This window comes from Balaenoptera physalus, assembly GCF_965194825.1.
Source record: "Balaenoptera physalus genome assembly, chromosome: 8".
Taxonomy (NCBI): Eukaryota; Metazoa; Chordata; class Mammalia; order Artiodactyla; family Balaenopteridae; genus Balaenoptera; species Balaenoptera physalus.
In genome coordinates, this window is record NC_138887.1 from 19247517 (window position 1) to 19269588 (window position 22072).

Below are 22072 nucleotides of genomic sequence, written 5' to 3' on the forward strand. Positions count from 1 at the left end.
CAGAGTTGTCTGGAAAGTTACCTGTCCAGCCTCTTGAAATCATTGGGGTTCATGGAGTACTGTAGCTCCCAATGGGGGCGGAAGCCCCCCATGCTATGGGAATCAGGGCTTGAGTGCAGCCTCTCCTGCTGAGGAGAGGAGGACCCATCGCCAGCTAGCTCCCAGGCCACCTGGATTTTTAAACAACTCTGCTCATTGCCCTACAGGTAGAATAAAATGCATGGTTGGAATACAGTATAGAAAGGGTATATTTTGTTCAAAAAGAACAGACTGCAAGTGAGACTTTAGTGCCCTCCCAAACCATCCCCTCACAAATGCCGTGTGTTGCATTTTCAGGAATTCTGTGAGCCAGGTGTTAAGCACAGTGATTATTAAAAATTAAATTATGTAGAATTATCAATATGTAAATAATATGAAAAACAACAGTAATATATACTCAAATCTCATCACTTCCTAATTGCTTTACTACCTTTTACTATTGTTTATGTCTCTTGTATCTCTGTGGGGAAAATACCCAATGGTGGAGTAATGGTGTGCTGCTGTTTCCCTTCCCAATTCAGTGCTCAGTGAGGTAGCAGCTGGTACCTTGACATCAGCCGTGGTGGGAGTTTGTAATATTTATAATAAAATACCAGGGTCTTTTTACCCCAGAGAAGCAGTTGTCACACATTTAGCAGCACACCACTGCCCATATCCTTAAACCTTGCCATTTCATTGTGCTCCAGCATGCTTCTAACTGCAAAATCTGCATCTCTGAGCCAGAGGACTTTTTCTGGAAGGTCACTTCGCTCCTGCCCATGTGCACTGCAGGCAGGAACAAACTCCCCCAGGAGTAGCCTTTCCAGTGAATGACAGGAATTGGTGTATAAGTACCCCAGCTCCCTTCCTCCTCAAGGGGGATAATGTTGAGGCAAGTATTGGATACTATTTCCCAAAGTTTTCCCACAGGATTAAGTTTCAGTTGCCCACAATGATAGCTTATTTCATATGTGCTTTCTGTTGGCTGCCCTCCCTTCCCTGTATCACTTCTTTTCACTTCTGTCCCTCTACCTTGCCTCAGGGACCACTTCTGAGAGAGTTGTGTAAAAGGGAGGGGAGTAGTGCTGTGTGGAAGGTGGAAGCATATTGGAGAACTTTGGGGCAGAATCAGGGGAAGAAGCAGAGGTGTGGTATCCTGTGAGAATCAACAGTAAACCATCCAGATGGCAGACATGGGTGGTGATGTTCTCATAGCTGGCAGAAAAGCAAGATAGAGTAGTCATGGGGGACTTCAACTGTATTCACCTAATTCTAATTCAAATTTTTACTTAAAGCAGAGAATTTTTACTTAAAAAACACTTGCTCTTAATCTGTTAGGCATTGTGCTCAGTGATATGGGGATGTGATGAATCACTGCCACTAGTTCCAAGAAGCTTATAATCTATCAAGGGATATCAGATGTATACACATAAATATTTCAGGGTAGAAGGTGGCAAGCTTCACATAGCTGAGAGTGATCACAGCTCTCGGGAGGGAGAATGAAGGCTTGAATGGATGCAGAATGTGGTATTGTGATTTTTAAAAATTTTGTTTTTTATTAAGGTAACATTGGTTTGTACATTATACGTTTCATGTGTATGACATTATATTTCTATTTCTGTATACACCACAGCATGCTCACCACCAAAAATTTAGTTTCCATCTGTCACCATACAGTTGGTCCCCTTTATCCATTTGTACGGCCACACACCCCTTCCCCTCTGGCGGCTGCTACTCTGTTCTCTGTATCTATGTGTTTGTTTTTGTTTGGTTTATTTTTGTTCATTTATTTTGTTTTTTTGTTTGTTTTTATCTTCTACACATGAGTGAAATCATATTTGTCCTTCTCTATCTGATTTATTGCCCTTAACATAATACCCTCAAGGTCCATCCATGATCTCATCTTTTTATGGTTTAATAGATATTCTGTATATATATCCTTATCCATTCATTTGTTCATAGGCAGTTAGATTGTTTCCATATCTTGGCTATTGTAAATAATGCCATGATGAACATAGGGCTGCATATATCTCTTTCAGTTAGTGTTTTTGTTTTCTTTGGATAAATACACAGAAGTGGGATAACTGGATCATATGGCAGTTCTATTCTTAATTATTTGGGGAGTCTCCATACTGTTTTCCATAGTGACTGCACCAATTTATGTTCCTAGCAATGGTGCGTAGAGGTTGTCTTTTCTCTACATCATGGTCAACACTTGTTATTTTTTGCCTTTATGATAATAGCCATTCTGTCAGGCATGAGATGATATTGTGATTTATAATAAGAAATATATATTTGTTCATCATCCCCATTTCTGACACACAGCTCGGAATTTCCTAAATGATGAGAGCCATAAGTGTGTCTTTTGTTATTACAGTGAGGTGACTTTGGAAGGCATCTAAGGATGGGGACAGGTTGCCAGTGGAGCCAACAGCGTGATTAGGGGGTGAAACTTTCAGTCTCCCCTCCACCCCCAACACCTCCAGGGAGGGGAAAGGGGCTGAAGATTGAGTTCAATCACATATGGCCAATGATTTCATTAATCATACCTATATATTGAGCCTCCATAAAAAACCCAAAAGGATAGGGTTTGGAGAGCTTTCAGGTTGGTGAACATGTGGAGATTTGGGGAGAGTGGGACACTTGGAGAGCATGGAAGCTCCATGTCCCTTCCACGTACTTCATTCTCAGCATCTCTTCCATCGGGCTGTTGATTCATATCCTTTAATATCCTTTGTAATAAACCAGCAATCTATCAATAGTTAGTAAAATGTTTCCTTGAGTTCTGTGAGCCTCTCTAGCAAATTAATCAAACCCAAGGAGGGGGGTTGTGGGGACCTTGGATGTATAATGCCTGGATATGTGCTTTGGTCAGAAGCACAGGTGACAGCCTGGACCCGTGATTGGCATCTGAAGTGGGAGGCAGTCTTCTGGGACTGAGCCCTTAACCTGTGGAATCTGATGCTGTCTTTGGGTATACAGGTCAGAATTGAGTTGAATTGTAGGACACCCAGTCGGTGTGGTGTCGGAGAATTGCTTGGTGGCATGAGAAAATCCCCACACACATTGGAATTGGTGATCAGAATTGCAGGAGCATCCTGAAGCAGGGACATTTAGATGAGGCCTTGAGGAACTGGAGGGATTTCAGCAGGGAGAGATGGAGAGGAAAGGAGTTCTGGGTGAAGAGAATGGTGCGAACAAAGGCCTGCAACTGGGAAAACAATCCTTGTGTTCACATTCTTGGAAATACAGAGGTATCCAGGAGCCTGGAGTTGTAGGAAAGCCTGGAGAGGCAGTTTATGGGCAGGTTGTGGATGCCTGGATGGAATTCTGGTGAATTCTTGGTATACCTCCTAATATAATAAGTGTTCAAGATGCAGAGAAACTGTTTAAGGAGTCTGATCCCTTGGGCACAGACTCCAAAAGGGAATTTTATAAGACCCAAGAGGGACAGGGGTCTTGAAACTGTCGATTCTGATAATAAATTATAACTTGTTATAATGAGGAATAAAAGGGAGACAGCCTGATCAGCTCAGATTTCAAAAAGCATTGAAAAAAGTCAAAAGAGAGATACACACAAGGACGCATACCCTGAAGAATGCTTTTGGGAAGTCCAAGGCTGCAGTGAACTGAAGCTTGGAGAAAAGTGCTGCGTGTTAGAGAGGCGTTGATGGTATTATGGGCTGAATAGTGTCCCCCTCCAAATTAATATGTTGAAGTCCTAATTCCCAGCACCTCAGAATGAGACTGTATTTGGAGAAAGGCCTTTAAAAAGGTTATTTTCTTAAAATGAGGTCTTCTGTGTGGGACCTACTCCAATATGACTGATGTCATTATCAGAAGAGGAAGTTTGGACACAGATGTATGTGTGCAAAGGAGGACACAGTGAGAAGGTGGCCAGCTGCAAGCCAAGGAGAGGGCCCAGAAGAGACAAAACCTGCTGACACCTTGATCTTGGACTTCCAGGCTCCAGAACTGTGAGGAAATGCATGTCTGTTGTTTAACCCGCCCAGTCTGTGGTAGTTTGTATGGCAGGAATAAGCAATGGGATGGCCCTTGGCTTGGGGCAGATGATATAGTCAGTATTCATTTTTTGCAGGTTCCATATTTGCAACTTTGCCTAGTTGCCGAAATTTATTTGTAATCCCCAAAATCCATACTTGGAGCACTTTTGCAGTCATTTGCAGACCTTCTCAGAGCTGCCAGGCTTGCCTTTTCCCAGCTGAGGTTGAATGCTCTGTCATCTTGTTTCAGCTCTCATACTGTAAGCGAGTGTCCTTTTTACAGTCTATTTAGTGCCATCTTTTGCATTTTTGTGCTTTTTCTTGGCAATTTTGCTGTTTAAAATGGTTCCCAAGTGGTAGTACCAAAGTGCTGAAAGTTGTGATGTAGGGAAAATATGTGTGTTAGGTAAGTTTCACTCAGGTATGAGTCCTAGTGTGTTGGCCCTAAGTTAAATGTTAATGAATCAATAATTCCTATTAAGTAAGGTTGTGTTTAAACAGAAGCATACATAAAACAAGGTTATGTAATTGAGTTGATGAAAATGTTGTGACCTGAGGCTCAAAGAAACCTAACCCTGTCTGTCCCCTGGGAGCAGTGGCTCAGTATTTGCTAATTCAGTGTTTGTGGTGTCTTTCTAGAACATAAATTACAAGAATCAACTGTATGATGTTGGAAAATGGTGGGAAAGTCTAGCTATCCAAATTATGTTTTCATCTTTTCCACCAAGAAGTATATTCCAAATGAAAAATGTAGAACCCACGTACCTTTAGAGAAGAGTTGAAGCTCAAGGTAGATAAAGAGGTAGTGAGATCACCTAACACTGGACATGGGCTCAATTCTCCAGCTGTGGTACCGAAAAACGTACACATGTGTTTCCTGAGCCACTATTTCTCTGTCTCATGGATAACAGAAGTACTATGACTACTTCTGATGGTAAGGATTCCAGCAACCATAGACCTTTAACCTCATGTTACTCCATTAGTAAATTCTAGAAATTCTAATGACCTACTAGCAATCAGAAAAGAGAGGGTGCACCATAGCACCCAGAAAGGGTTTCCTACAACAAGATACACTAACTTAACCTCCCCTACCTTCTCCCCCCTTATTTTTGTTGGTATTAAATTCATAACCTATGTAGCATTGGGTAAATAAATGTTCTCTAAAGGTATACCTGCCAAATTCAGGAAATAGTTAGCTTCTTTTCTTTATTACTAATTCAGTCAGGACATACAGTGGGGTCTCCATTTGCCACATATGTCGCCACAGGCTCTGACATTGCTCTTTAGTCCTCGCCGCTAATCTGCTGCCTTGGCTGCTAATCTTTATTCTGGATTTGTTTCTGTCCTTATCAGTGAGAGAAAAGTCACTGGCACCCATGAGATCTAAGAACAGGTGTCCCATTATATCCTCATTTTATTAAACATCACTTGCACTAGGAGGAAACTGCAGTATAATAAAAGGCAAAGTAACTTTTTAGTGTAGTGGAATTCTTAATGTAGTTTCAATTCAATTCAATTATAATTTTTAGTCCTATGGATAGCCTTCACTGGAAATTCTATTCTAATCTGGAACCTTTCATATCAATGTAATTGGTCTATTTTAGGACCACCTACACAGAATTTACCCGGGTTGGACACTTGTTAAACATGCTAATTCCTGGCCTTTATATCAATCCTACAGAATCAGAATCCCTGGGGGAGTCAAGTGGGGAAAGGAAGGAGACCTAGGAATCTGAATTTTAACAAGCTTCTCAGGTGATTGAAAGTTTTAGTTAATAAAGTAAAATAATCTTTGGGAGAATTTAGTTTGGCTCATGGTTCTACCAAATACTCAATTATTTGACTAAAAAGTAGTAATTTTATTAGTTAGCACTTGTAGAATATGGGTCCATCCATGTTGAATAGATATTGTAACTGATATTTTAAATTCTGTTTGGAATTCTATCTTAGATAAGCCTTTCTGTATACAAATACTTGCCAACAAGATGTACAAGTTTATAAAAATGTATCTATATGCAAGCTTGCCTTTCATCCAACTCTAGTTTTTTATGGCAAGTCTTTAACTTAAGAATTTAGATCAATTTTCTCAAGAAAAACACCCCAACAGATCAAAAACAGGTATGCGCTAAGGCTAGATTAAGATTTTCTTAGAAATCCTACATCAGAAAATAAGGAATACCACAGGTGCAAAACACATTTAGTCCTTTGCAGACTCCTCTCATTTAAACAATTTTTACATAACTAATCACTTAACTTTTTCCTGTATTCCTAAGCCTTAAGACATTTCTTAATAATTATTCACACCTGGAGTTTTTCTTTATCTTCATCTTTGGAAAAACTGTCTTATGGTTGTATTGAAAATGCAAATTTATACTAAAGTACAAGAGATTTTATTATTTTAAGAAGGATTTTAAGACTCACGATACTAAATGCCACGTTGTAAAATATAAAGTGTGACATTTTCCATTTTACACATAAGAGAAATATTATATGTAATTACAATTTGATGTTATATAAATTAGTTATGCATTTATTCCTTTTATAATTTATCAAAGAACTATCATATACCATCTATCAATGTAAGTGTCATTTAAATTATTTTCTTATTTAGTTAATATTCTTATCTAAAATTCTTAGAAAAGCGTTTAGTTGTAGCTTATTAGAAGAGCAACTAGCTGTGCCTGTACATGAACATTTCTTTTTCACATCATTTACCTAACATTATTCTGTGAATTTCAATGCTAGCAGTTTTGGATTTTATGATTTGGATTTTGAAATATGGAATAAAGATTATTCTGCAAACGGACAAGAACAATTATTCAAATGTTTTTATAAACATACAGATGTTTCATATTATATCAAGTAGTAGCACTTTATAAATATTTGTTTAATGAATGAGTTGGGCAAGACACACACACATGCGCGCACGCACACACACACACACACACACACACACACACACTAGGTCTGACTATAAATGAGAGTTTTCTATTTGTCCTAAGTTAATTGTAGAGTTTTAGAGTTTATTTTTTTCATATGTGTGTCATATGTGTAATAAACTTAGTATGTATTTAAGTGGATGCTTTGATGTTAGCACAGTTGCTTGTAATTAGTTAAGTGAATTGAAATGAACATACAGAGGTGCCAAATGAGAGTACTGTGGAAATGCCCTTTAAAAAATGCAGTAATTTTACAGCTACATTTAGTTTAACTATGCCTATTAGGAGTTCTATTAATTATTGGTTATTAATGTTGATTTAGTCAGTTTACAAGCATAAGAGATGTATGCTACATCTCTGCCACATAACATATAAAGATACATTACACATGAGTACCATGTTGAAAATTTGTAATATATTATCAATATGTTGAGTTGCAAATAAAAAAATATATTTATGTTTTGGACACCTTGGGGCACTAATAGGAGTCACTCTGTAATTTGTTACATGAGTTCAAATTTTCTTTAGTTACGCTCAATCAAAACCACATTTTGGAGGAATTGGAGGGCACTTCATGATAAAAAGAAAAAAAAAATCCAAGATGGAGTAATAAAAACAAAATAACTACAGGGCTTTTTAATTGTGTAAAGGCTTTAAACACCTGATTATACTGGAAAAAAAATTACACATGTGTTTATTCCCTAAGCATCTGTGCATTTTATTGGAACATATTTACCTGTATATGTGCTTAAGAGAATTACTAGGCTTATTTTTTCCAGCCTGGAAGAACTAATTAACATCCATATGTCAAAGAAAAAATTTCTTAGAACTTCTTTGAGAAGGTTGGGGATAATAAGTCCCCCAAAATGCTTTCTTTTAAGGTTAATCTTTGCTTAAATTTTAAAAAGTTATGGTGAGTTATAGACAAGGTAGTCTTTCTTTTAAAAAAGAAAGAACAAAAGGATAAAAATTGCTGAAAATCTGAACACCACGTTGCTATTCACATCACTTTAATAATTTATCGAGTGCAGGGCCAACAATATGAAATTTTCATGTATAAGTATCATCCAGCCTCATATAAAAGTAATACATGAAAAATAAGGGCAAAGATAAATCACAAATACCAGTAATTCTTGACAAGTTCTCTAAATTATAATAATAAAGTGCTAGTTATAAAGAAAAAAATAAGCATTTTTGGTTCTAGAAACTAAAGAATTTTATCATTATTTGTAGGAATTTTTAAAACTTCAGAATTACATTATGAAAGGCAAAAATGGATGACAAAAAAATCATTACTGCTTTAACTTCAATTGGGACTAGAAGTAGGGTAAATCAATGTAAAATTATATTTTTCTTCTTTATATTCAAGATCACTAATTAAGAATTTGTGTTTAGCATAGATTGAACAGTTTTAAGGAGGTTTCAAAAATATTGTTCAGGACCTCATCTCAGGTGTTTATTCTGACCTAAGTCTCCAAGTCTCGTGAAGGGTTTTCACCTAAATAAGATATGTGAGATTCTACCCCAATTCTTAGTGTTTTCAGAAATGCTCAGTGTGTGTGTGTGGGGAGAGGGGCGGGGGGGGGGGGGAGAGAGAGAGAGAGAAGAGACAGAGAGACAGAGATGGGGAGAGACAGAGAAAGAGAGAGACAGACAGCTCTGGGGCATAAATGAGAGAGAAAGGCAATGTGGAGGGATGGAGAAACAAAAGATTTACATTCACCAAATGCTGTCATTTAAACTTACTTCCAAAGGGCTTAATTTTAAAATAGTAAATTCACAAACACATTTGACTACATCCGTTTTATCTCCTAGGAAGAATTTAAAAGAGGGAAGAACCTCAGTGGTTCTCCTTTTATTACTGGTGGTGCCGGAAGATAAGACTTAGAGACTACATGTGGTTCATCTGAATCTCTGAATCTGTAATAAATATATCATAATAGTCTTCCACAGAGATGCTGGACCCCTCCTCCAGCTAGCAAAGAGCATTTTTACAGACCCTCAAAAATGTTTTAGTACAGCATTAAATTTTGCATATAATGGGTTCCCTGCACCTGTCACAATTCCCAGATCATACTCAGTTTTTCCTCTCCTTTCAGATGGAGACAAAGGTGGGAGGGCATTTGCCAGGGCGTGCTCCCCCTGTTTTCAGAGGTGGGCTGATCCAGGGCTCTTTGACCTTTTTATTGTGATCTTTAGCTTAGTCCTCCATCACCCTGCATTTAGTCCTCTGGGGAGGCCATTCTTTCTGCCTCCTTTGTCCCCCAAGGAACAGTACAAAGCCATATAAAATGAAAAAAAGGAGTAATAATAATAATTTTTTTAAAAGGGCTGTGATGATTGGTGCAGCAGATGTCAGGTTAAATGCATTCCATAGATCAGCCTGCTGGGCATACTCCCAGGAGACTACACCCATGCGCCTGGGGCTTGGGAGTACCACCGTAGCAGTGCCTTCCAAGAGAAGGTCAAGCCCCTGCCACTGTGTCAGATCTTCCAGGAGATGAATGCAGTGTGTCCAGGATAAGGAGCATGGCTTCCATTTCTTAGAGCCACCTTTTACATGCCACGTAAGGTGCAGTTCTTAACCCACCCCCACTTTGTTTAAGCTTTCTCATGGGTAAAAGGGTATATTAATTGTAATTATTTCTTAGGGATATTGAAATGATCAAATAAGTTAATCATTATAAGACTTACAACAGTACCTGGCATATAGTGCTCAAATATTGTTTAGCTGTGATGATGATGATGAGGATGACGGTGATGAGGAGGAGGAGGAGGAGGAAGAGGATGGAGGTGACTGTTAAATCTGAGGGTAAAATGCTCTTAGAGATGCTCTAGGTCAGCCATCTAGTAGAGACTTAGGGAAGCAGGAAAGGGTGAGTGAGGTTCATTCAGCAGTGCTTCTCTAGAGACTGACACTAGGTGGGCATCCATATCCTTCCTCATCATGCCTCTTTTGAGCAGCTGTTAGAGCACATAGGTAAGGCATGGGTGATTTCTCTCTACCCCTCACAAAGGGCTAACTGGAGTCTGTTTGTTTGTGGTCTCATTATTTAAGATCTGTGTGTTTAGTTCACTGCTACTGATTCATGCACTCCCTCAGTGAATCCTGACCTCCAGTCATTTCTTTTGCATATTTACTGGGATTTTTTTTCTCAGCTACTGTTGGTTTGGGGATGTCACTGAAATGGCTGGCTTAATATTTGAAAACCACATAAAACCATGTCATAATGGAATTAATATATGTAATGAGAAGTAGTTCGAGGATTGTGTTCTTATAGAGATTTTGAATGTAAATTATAATGTAGTTTTAGATGGTCTCTATTTGGTACCAGGGCTAGTGGCACTTTAATTAAGGAAGAATCAGTAGTTGAACACACCTTGTTGATGAAATTTTGTGGCAAATAAACTCAGTTGATATCATTTTCGGAGTACTGTGTTTGTTCCTCAGGCTCTTTAATCTGTTCTGTATTCAAAGGCAATTGAGTTTCTGTTCATAAGGCAAAATGCGGCAACATTTTTTTTTTAATATTGACAGTATTAGTTCTGGTGCTTTTCATTTTCAAAATATATAAAAATAAGAAATGGAAACTCTTTGCAGTAGGTGCATCATCACTAATACTTAATTTCAACATTTTTGCAATTTGCTGTTCTCTGATGTTTGTCATCTTGCAAAAGATGGAAACATCATTTCAATTATTATAAAATATGTTTCTTTTTTGCGCATATTAAAGGTCTTTTGTATAAAGTAGTAATGGAATATGCTTGAAGTGATCAAAATTTAATTGCCCATAGAGTATTTGTAAGCCAGAAAGAAGCTTTAGGATGAAATGCAAACAGCATTAAATGTCTAAATTTATCTTCTTCCAGACTTTCATCTTACAGTGATTTTCTGCAAGAATCGTATTAGGGTCTTGTTGGGAACAGTTAATAGAAGCTATAATAGATAATAACTGACTCTGTAATTAGTCATTTCAAGACAGAGTTACTCTCTGAGCCACTGATAAGAATTGAATTGTAAGGCTACATCATGTTTTCATTCAGCTGTCACAACCCAGCAATCCTTATTCATAGTCTCCCAGTGCTAAGCTCATTGCCAATTTAACACAGATGTGGGAGAGATATGTACAACCTCCTCAGCCTTTTGATCCATTCTTATTTTTTATTTGAGGAAATAGCAGAGTAGCTTCAGAGTGAGGATAAGGGTGTCTTAGTGACAAAATTATCAGATTAATTTGGTATGTACATAAAATATGTATATGTATATTTACATATATATATTCACACACAAAGTACATATATGCAAAATCATTCTTACGGTTAAATGTAAAATTCAACCAAAATTTTCTTAGATATTTCTGATTTTTGAGCACTACAATAAAAATACTGCATTAATTTTTATTTTTGTTTCCATTCAGGAGAAACCTCTATTTTCACATTCCTCAATGAATAACACTGGTCCCTTTTTTCAGTAGAGGAGATAGAGATTTTACACTTTTAGTTACATTGGCTATACTATATTCTCAGTGATATTTTATTTTTATGTTATTTTATGTTGTAACAAATATTTCTGTATGGTTGAATTTCTAAAAATTATTTATTTAATTTTAAAATTTTTATACAATTTTTAAAGGTTACTTTCCATTTACAGTTATTACAAAATATCAGCTATATATCCCTGTTGTATAATACATCCTTGAGCCTAACTTACACCCAGTAGTTTGTACCTTCCACCCCCCCATCCCTATATTGCCCCTCCCCCCCCCCTCTGGTAACCACCAGTTTGTTCTCTATATCTGTGAGTCTGCTTCTTTTATGTTATATTTACTAGTTTGTTGTATTTTTTTAGATTCCACATATAAGTGATATCATACAGTATTTATCTTTCTCTGTCTGACTTATTTTACTTAGCATAATGCCCTCTAAGTCCATCTATGTTGCTGCAAATGGCAAAATTTCATTCTTTTTTATGGCTGAGTAGTATTCCATTGTATATATATACCACAGCTTCTTTATCCATTCATCTGTCAGTGGTCACTTAGGTTGTCTCCATGTCTTGGCAATTGTAAATAATGCTGCTAGGAACATTAGGGTGCATGTATCTTTTCAAATAAGTATTTTTGTTTCTTTTGGATATTGTATGGTTGAATTTAACAAGCTTTGATTGAGCTCTTCCTCTGGGCCAGGCTCTGTGAAAGGTGGAATGTGTCAAGTATTCCATGTTTTTGAGAGTTATGGGGTCACTGAGGGGAGAGAGGGAGCTTTCCCTAAGAGGTCAGAAGAGACTTCACGAGAGATGGCATTTGAGCCTGCGCCTGAGGAATGGGTAGGATTTTAACAAAAGGAAACAGGGGAAGTCATTCTAGATGAAGGTACCGTTTAAAGAAAGGCAAGGAGGGCTTCCCTGGTGGCGCCGTGGTTAAGAATCCACCTGCCAATGCAGGGGACACGGGTTCGAGCCCTGGTCCGGGAAGATCCCACATGCCGCGGAGCAACTAAGCCCGTGTGCCACAACTACTGAGCCTGCGCTCTAGAGCCCGCGAACCGCAACTGCTGAGCCTGCGTGCCACAACTACTGAAGCCCGCGCGCCTAGAGCCCGTGCTCCGCAACAAGAGAAGCCACCGCAATGAGAAGCCCGCGCACCACAACGAAGAGTAGCCCCTACTTGCCGCAACTAGAGAAAGCCCGTGCGCAGCAACGAAGACCCAACGCAGCCAGAAGGGAAGGAAGGAAGGGAGGGAGGGAGGAAGGAAGGAAGGAAAGGAGGGAGGGAGGAAGGAGATAGGGAAGTAAAGAACATGTTCTAGTTTAAATGGATCAAAGGGTGTTTTCAGCTGAAATGGGGAAAATTGACTGGAGAGACTGGTTATGGACACAACCTGAAGGACTTTGAAATCACACTGAATATAAGATTGTAATCTGTGAATGATAGGAAGCTAGAGATGTTTGCTGAACAAGGGAATTATGTGATCTGATAAGACACATTTGCTTTCTGATCATAGGTAATAATATACTTGCTTTATTTCTTCCCTAAAATGTACTGATAGTTTCAAAATACTACTTGCAATCCATAATATATATATTGCTTTTTTTCTCTATAATTAAAGTAGCTAGTTCTCTGTATAACAGTTTAATGCAAAAATATAAAAGATAGAAAAATTGACTCTAAGGAAAAAAAAAGTCTTCTGGGGAAGAATTTTATAAATTTACCATGAAAATTTGTAAAACCATGAAAAGACGTAGATCATAAGGCAGACTGAATTCTTTTAAGTAAGTGTTTACCTATTTAAAGTCATTACATTATTATTTGATGATTTTTACATAAACCGTTGGTGTCTGAAGTGGGTAACTGGTGGCTCCAATACCATGGTGGCGATAAATTTGCATAAAATAACTAGAGTTGTTAGGATATCAGATAGAGTTTATAAACATTTTGTCAATAGGGAACTAGTTCCAAATATCTCTTTTTGCTTTTCTATGTAATAAAACCCAAATTACAGTGTTAACACAGCTCTTGGCTCATAGAAGGTTATACAGTTTTTAAAGGCTGAAGGTATTATGTACTTTCCAGTGCATTTTTATTGTTTGGCTTAGTTTGCTCATCCTAAGTGCATTTATAAGTGTATTTATACTAAGCTCCTTTCTTTCCCCCAACTTTTTTTTTTTTTTTAATATTTATTTATTTATTTATTTTTGGCTGTGTTGGGTCTTCGTTTCTGTGCCAGGGCTTTCTCTAGTTGCGGCAAGAGGGGGCCACCCTTCATCGCGGTGCGCTGGCCTCTCATTGCGGAGCACAGGCCCCAGACGCGCAGGCTCAGTAGTTGCGGCTCATGGGCCCATTTGCTCCACGGCATGTAGGATCCTCCCAGACCAGGGCTCGAACCCGTGTTCCCTGCATTGGCAGGCAGATTCTCAACCACTGCGCCACCGGGGAAGCCCCCCGCCTCAACTTTTTAATATGAAATTTTCCTGAAACAAAGGAGACTAGCACGACAAACATCTGTATACCCCCTACCTAGATTCAGCAATTATTCATATATTATAATACATTTCTTTTTAAGTGAATTGCTAAAATATTATTTGTTCCCTATCTTAGCATATTAGTTAGAACATTTGGCTGATAATCTTGGAAAGAAAATGAAGGGTTTGCTTATCAACTGGGCTAGTTAAATATCAGTTAGATACAGGTATTCCTAACAGTTATTTATCTTAAAGGCAGTTCAAATACAAACATTTTGTGCAATTGTTCTCCATGCTAATGTACCCAAGTATACATATTTTAACTATAACTTCTATTTACAAAAAGGTAGTTTCATATACAAATATTTTTAAAGGGAACGTTTTTAAATGACATTAGCTTTGGAACATTTTAAATTATGCTGTTGAGACTATACCATTCTGAATCAGAGTATCAGAAACTTACAAAAATCGCTGTAATCTGAATTAGTACTATGTATTTTACATTCTGCAATTAGTATATCTATTTTGTCTACCACATACACACAATCCTATGATTCATGTATAGTTTATTTAAAATAGTAGACAACAGGTATCTATCTTTATTTAATCAACTTGAGCCAAATATTATGATAACCATGAAAATTGTAAGTTTTCTTTCTAGTTCATATGCATATTAAAATAATTTTACATTCAGAAATGTGAGCTTCAATTTTTTTTTTGTCAGTAGCCATATTAGTGCTGTGTATAGTAAACTTTTCCTTTAATTTATCATACATCACTCTTCCACTTTCAAGAAGTTTATTCCAGTTGCCTGGATGGCAGCAGTTGGTGGATGCAAGTGATGAGCTAAGAGTAGAGAAGCTAAAATAGTGCTTGAAGGGTGAGTCCCAGTGGAGTTAGAAGAAAGGAAGTCAAGATACAGCATGTAGGTAGAGTAAGGGTCAGTGCAGGTTGGAGATCCTATGAAGCTTGGTAGAAAGGAATCAGGAAAATCTCAGAAGGTAAGATGAGGGAAGAGGCCCCAAATGAAAACCGAATTCTGCAGAAGCTAATGATGCAGAATTACACAGGGAAGGACAGCTTCAGAGCACCACACTGAGCAGCCTCGTTGTCGGAAACAATTATTTGCTTCTGTGGGGTTTTGTGTGTGTGCGTGTTTTTAGGAAACCCTGACAGACTAACCAGGGGCTACAGGTAGAGATAAGAGGGAACATTTGATGAAAGGGAAAGAATAGGGCAGAGGGAAGGATGTCCCTCACATTGTTTCAAAGTCAAAGTGCCTTGGTGTAAAGTTTTTGTTGTCTTGCTCAGATTGCTCATGGATTTGCGCCAGTGCTCTCGTCGATATAAACATGTGGGCTGCGGACATTCTGACGTTTCCTACAAACTAGCAGGGAGTCCAAACTGTGTCAGGTGTTTCTTTTTTTTTTTTTTTTTTTAATTTTTATTTATTATTTATTTATTATGTTTATTTTTGGCTGTGTTGGGTCTTTGTGTCTGTGTGAGGGCTTTCTCCAGCTGCGGCGAGTGGGGGCCACTCTTCATTGCGGTGCGCGGGCCTGTCACTATCGCGGCCTCTCTTGTTGCGGAGCAGAGGCTCCAGACGCTCAGGCTCAGTAATTGTGGCTCACGGGCCCAGCTGCTCCGCGGCATGTGGGATCCTCCCAGACCAGGGCTCGAACCCGTGTCCCCTGCATTGGCAGGCAGATTCTCAACCACTGCGCCACCAGGGAAGCCCAGGTGTTTCTTAAATACAGAAGTTAGACCGATTATCTTCTTGAGTAAAAGGGACCTGGTGCCCAGAAGATACCTCTTTAATTCCGTAAGAGTCTGAGCAACATTTCCTCTTTCGTGAAAACAGAGACCAATTACCAGCCAGTTCATGTACGGATTATGCATTACATCTGTTTAGAGGAGGAAAGGGAATGCTTGCTCCACAGTGTCAATAGTGGAGCATTTTTCCAAAGGCAAATCTCATTTTTTCCCTAAAAAGTAAATTCCCAACTCCAACAGGCAGAAAAATAGACGATAATCAATTCATTTTTAACAGGGAACTCTTTCTTTAGATGATGTCTATAAACATACAGTATCTGGGAACGTATGTATATGGAAGTTGGTTTGCCATTTTAACAAATGTCTTTGGCTGGTCTCTGAGTCAGTTTCTGTCTGCATTGATCTGTCTTGCACTCTGGAAAATGTTTTAAATGTAGAAATAGCCAACTTTTCTCTGTTCTCTTTTTTTTTCCCATGTGGCTTCTCCAAGTGGGATTCATCTGACTGTCAAAGTCTGGGATTCACAGCATACTTTTCCTCTAGAAACAAGTTGAAGATAAGACAACCTGGCTCCACTGTTCTATGAATGAGCTATTCGTGAATAAATATTTCCATGTATATTTATTGAACACCCAAAAGTGTCAGGACTTGTTTCAGGTACTTGAGATATATTACTGAAAGAAACGCTCAAGATGCCTGCTTTGATGGAGTTTACATTCTACAGAATGAGACTGACAATAAACATAATCAACAAAAAATACTTGAAGTAAATATATCAGTATAATGTGTTAGAAGGTGATAATTATAGAAAAAAGTAGGGGTGGGGAAGTTAGAACAAAGTATGGGGCATTGGAGATGTGGATATTGCAGAGACCGGGGACTGGGGGCTGTTTGTGATTTTAAATACTGTGGTTAAGGCAGGCCTCATTGAGAGGGTGACATCTGAGTTGACTTGAAAGAGGTGAGGGAATTGGCCCTTCACATATCTGCAGAAAGAGAGTCCCAGGCAGAGAGGAAAGAGCTAGTGCAAAGGCTTGGCATATCTGAATAACAGCAAGGAGGGTAGTGTGCCTGGAGTGGGGTGAGTCAGGAGGAAAGCAGAAGGTCATGGGAACAGAGATGGCACGGAGGCAGATCACATAGGACCTTGTAGGCCACTGTAAAGACTCTGAGAGCATTGGAGAGTTGTAAGCAGGGGAGTGACATGATTGGATGTCTAAAAAAGAATTCCTCTGACTCTTACACTGAGATTAGGCTGTAGAGAGAGGATAGAACAGGAAGACCAGATTGATGTCTAATGCAACAACGGGAGAGATGATGGTAGCTCAGAACAGTGTGGTAAGTGGTCAGATTCTGGACATGATCTGAAGGCAGAGCCGGCAGGATTTACTGATGGACTGCATTCAGGGTATGGAAGAAGGTGATTCCAAAATTGACTTAGAGGTTTTTGGCCTGAGCAGCAGGAACAACGGTGCTGCCATCAGCAGAGTTGGGGAAGGCTGCAGGAGACGCAGGTTTGCGGGGTGGGGTGAGTGTTCAGTTTCGGTCGTGTTGAAGTTGAGACGTCTTGTGGACATCTAAGCGGGGGTGTTGAGCAGAAGCTTGATATATATCTGGAGTATATTTATAAAGCGGTCTGGACTGGAGATAGAAATTTGAGAGTAGTCAGCTTATGGATGGTATTTAAAGCCAAGAGTCTCTAAGAGTAGTAAGTGTTTTTCTTACGAATTTCTTTTTTTTTTTTCAAGTCATTTAATGTTTAGAAACGATTTCTGACATATTTAAGCCCACCTACCCTTGAGGTTACCAAATAATAGGTACTCACATCACTACTAGGAATAGAACCAAGCAGAGAGAAAACCTTGCTCAGTCTGACATAGCAAATTAATAATATTGGGAATGAAGTCCAGTTCTCTTATTCATGGGCTGTTTTCACTAGACCTTGCTGCTTCAGCACCCAAGAATCTAAGTAAAGAAGAGAACTGATCTGAAGCCGGCTCCTCTTATGGTGTGTGGAAGAGTTAAGATAGAATTTGCTTCATCCTCTGGGTCTGGAGAGGCAGTGGGTGGTAGGTGAGAGGGGAGGTCTGGAAAGGATTAACAGTCTGGTTGGATATCTAAGGGGCACGGTAGACCTTGGCCATGCTCAGTTTCCAAATGAGTCACAGGCCACCCAGATAGCTTACTAGATGTACATCTCTTAAGCTATTGAAACTTCCCTAGATATGTACAAGCCACCAATAAATTGAATTTTTCAATTGTCACGGTAGACATGGCAGGGCTTATGTTTTGCTGGGAGGGACATAGCTGTTTGAGGCCAGAGCTGAATAGGTGAGGGCAGTAGAAGAAAGACTGAGAGCTGCCATGCATGGTTCTTTTCTTTCTCAGCTACTTCTCCGAGAGTGTTTAGCATCTGTTTTAAATTAACATTGAACAGATGCTTGAAGGGTATCTTTTGGAAAGACAGTTAAACTAATAACAAGCTGGGGATGCTCATTTATCTTGGGCCATTTGAGATCACAGCTCAGACTTGAGTGGACTGTGGTCGGAAATGAAGTAGTGGGTGGGAAGGGTACGTGGAGCATCCTGGCAGGCAGTAGGACTCAGAGGTGGTAGTCCAGTGATTGGACATACCCAGGCATCTGGCGAGGGAGATGCCAGGAGGTCTGTACAGGACCCCGGTTCTCAGGAAGGGAGGAGCACAGCAGGGCTTCCAGGTCTGAAAAAGGGCAGGGAAAGGTAACTGACTTTTATTGATTCATTACTATGTGCATGAGAGTGTGTTAAGGATCTAGATACATTGATAGATAATACGTATTTGTCTTTATTTCTTACAGTAGACCTGATAGTATTATGATTCCCTTTTGTATATGGGGAGTCTATGACTCACCCTAAGGTCACACCCTGGACAAAGGTAGAAAGAGGTGAGAGTCAAATTCAGTTTTGCCTCAATCCCAAACACATAAACCCTTACATTTTTCAGAATCTTGGAGATAGGAACCAGAGTAGAAGCATGAAGGAATGCAGAGGAGTCCACAGGGGCTGCATTTGTGCATTAACGTGGGATTGGTGCCATCTTGCTGGAGTAGAGTGGAGTGGATTGAGAGGAAGTAGGTAAAAGCAAGGTCCCGTGGGTCCACAGTAAGACTCTGCAGGTTGGGTCTGATTTGCTGTGAAGGACAATCTGAGACACAGCACTTGAGTTCAGTGGTTAGTATAGGCAACTTAACAGGAAGTAACCTAATTCTAAACCTCCTGGATGGGGCACAGAAGCAGTTTAAGCACTTTTTACCTCACTGAACCAAAGGATGAAGGCAGCAATACAACCACCTGTGGGAATCTGGGGTAAGCAAAACAGGGGGCTGACAACTAGGGTGTTATTCTACAGATGAGGAACTTTAGACTCTGAGAAGTGAAGTGGTTTTGCTGAAGAACAGGTAGCAGTAGATGAGGGCCCAGTTCCAGATCTCATCCCTTATCTGGCCTAGGGCTTCACCCACCGTGCCATAGGTGACACCTCCTAGCTGCCTTTGGCCCTCTTCCTCGCTAGTAACAGTGATATTGACTCCTGTAGCTTTCATTTTGCTTTTCAAATACTCCTAATGCATGTGAATAATGTGGGAAAGAGGTTATTAAACAAAAATTTGGCCACGGCCACTTTGCCACTTGGGGATTTGGTGGGGGGTGGTAGGTGTAGGGCAGGGAGAAAATGGGAAATAAGCCAGGTAAACAGCATCAAAAAGTTTTAGATGTTATCACATGGTCCTGGACAAAGTTCTTAATTGCTCTGTGCCACAGATTCCTCACTTGTATCCTGAGAATGATAACAGTACCCCCTTTATAGAGATGTTTTGTTAATGAAATGAGATAGTACATGTAAACTACTTATCTCAGTGCCCTGCTGAATGGTTTTTATGCGGTTTATATGCCAGCACTCAAAATATTAGCTATTATCTTATTAAAGGATATGGAGATGATTTATTCCAACATCCAGTGCCATTTTGGGGGTAGCATGATGTCAGGCTGTTCTGTTGATACATGTGTCTTATTTATGTTTTATAATACGGATGTTTCAAACCATTCCGCTCTACTCACTGGATTTCCTGGAGTTTAATTTAAACATTCTCATCACAGTTAATGTAACTCTGGTCATTCTCCTTATTGCCAGCAAGCATTATGACAGCCTTGTACTGTGTACTACCAAAATAATATTACCTTCTCCTGGCTGCTTCCTACAAATGCCTTCATCTTGATGTAATAAAGGCAATGCAGGAGAAAAAATTATTATGTCAAGGAGGAAATTATGATCAACTTTTAGGGTGGTGAGCAAGATACAATTTTTTAATAAGCCAAACCTGAGTAGTGTACAGATACACTTAATTTGACCCTTTTTTCCCCAGGAACATCCTGATTTTCTGGTTATAAACCCATTTGGACTCCTCTTGTAGACTTTGTTCTAAAACTTAAAGCATGTAGTGGTCTTCTTTTCCTGTTCTCAAAGGGAGAAGGGCTGACTGTCTTCATGCAAATTAGTCCGCTTTTGTTGAAAGACTCCAGGGGACTCATCTATGAAACATAGAGTAACAATAAGAAATGCAGTGCAGCTTACTATTCTGCTTTCAGCTGATGTAAGATTGTTTCCCACAGTATTGAATATTAAAAAAAATAAGAGTGTTTCATCACAATGCCAAAACTCCAGCAATGCCTTTGACTGCCTTCAGGGGTGGTGATGGAGGTGGGGAAACTGACTATTCAGTGCTACATTATTTTCTGATGATTTTGCACATAGCTAGGGAAAGTGTAAATGAATGCAGAAAGGTGGGACTGATGTACTAAATTTAGGACCAGCAATTACAGACATTGGAGTTCTGAGCTTTTGTTTTTTTCTTTTTCCCCCTCTGTAATTTCTAATATAAAGAAAATACTAAGTAAGGATAGTATAAAAATAATTTGTTAATAATGAGTAAAGATTGTTTTGACAATGTCTAACACTTCAGAAATGTATCTCATTATTCTGACTGTATTAATTAAGGTTTCTTTTTTTCCCCTGTATTTCAGTGACAATTTCAACAAGCACCTTCTTTGATGGCTTACTGGTGACAGGACTATACACATCTACAAGTGTTCAGGCTTCACAGAGCATCAGAGGGTCCAGTGCTTTTGGATTTGGTAAGCTATCCCGACATAAGAAACCCATGACTGTCTACATTTTATACAGTTATAGGTCTTATTTTTTGAAATATCTGTTTTTAAAGTATTTGACATTTATTATTTCTGAAGAAATAATCTGAAGTGATTTTTGTGTGTTTGCTTGAAGTTAGGTGAATTGAAATAAATCATGTAAATATGCAACCAACCATGGGCTTGGTGTGACGGTCTTTCTACCCCTCTCTCCGTGTACTACTGCTATTACACTTGGTCCTATGGGGTTTGAGTAGATTCCTGTGTTCTGTCATTTAGGTTGCTGGAATTGGAATTCATTCTGATGCCCATGCATTTATTCAGTAACCTGTTTTTATAAACAGTTCTTAAAATCCTGAATAGATGAAAAGTGTCACATTGTTTGGCAAGTAAGCATTGCACACAGTGGAAGATAGCAATAATTGTTGAAATGATTACATTCTGTGAGTATTCATAAAATAATGTGATTTAATATTTGAAATACTTATATGGAGTCTTTGTCCTTAAATCAGAGACCTGGAAGGTTACTTAAGTGGAGAGGCAGAAGGCTACATGATGGTCACTGATCACAGAGGATTCTTGATTTGGAAATCTATAGTTTACCCATAATTCGATAAACATGCCGAGCTGGAATTAAGTAGACCCTTTACAGCATCAAAAATGCAAATTTAACGTATCAATTTATATAAGACATGAAATCGCTGATCCTACTCTAAGATTAGAAAATTGCACAAGACTTCCTCCATTGATGTGAGAAAGACAAAACTGCATTATCTAAAGCAGCCACATGTTCAACGTTTTATTTTTTCTGGGATACTTATTAAATAAATAAATTTTACCTACTTTTGATATATGAAAGAACATCTCCTCTGTGTTGAGTCCCAGCAGAGCTCCGCCCAGATGACTCACTGCTTGATGTCAGAGCAATAATATTGAGGCTGCATTGTTACCCTGCTGGCCCAAAATGAGGTTCACAGCCTCAGGGCTTAAAGGAACCTAGAAGTCATTTAATAATCCTGTTAAAATTATTTGACATTGAGAATTTGCCCCATTTTAGATACCAAATAAGCTTTTATAATCTGTTGGTAACTACTTGTAAGGTCTAATCTTTAAGAAAAAAAATTTAAGTCTAAAAATTCCACTTTTTTAGCCTCACCCTTTCTGTGCTCTGTAGAAGTGAAAGGTCAGCTTACAAT

General features: G+C 38.9%; 1 protein-coding gene and 1 long non-coding RNA gene across 4 annotated transcripts in view; one reads left to right on the forward strand and one right to left on the reverse strand.

Moving 5' to 3' along the window:
* Positions 1-22072, reverse strand: part of LOC309666314 — a 1163838-nt gene that overhangs the window by 949205 nt on the left and 192561 nt on the right. The gene's annotated exons all lie outside the window — the stretch shown is intronic.
* RELN (reelin) overlaps positions 1-22072 on the forward strand; it is a 528909-nt gene that overhangs the window by 59415 nt on the left and 447422 nt on the right. For all 3 annotated transcript variants that reach the window (XM_082473379.1, XM_082473378.1, XM_082473380.1), the window contains exon 2: positions 20754-20864. In XM_082473379.1, coding sequence (XP_082329505.1) covers positions 20754-20864 — 111 coding nt within the window. The remainder of the gene's footprint in view (positions 1-20753; positions 20865-22072) is intronic.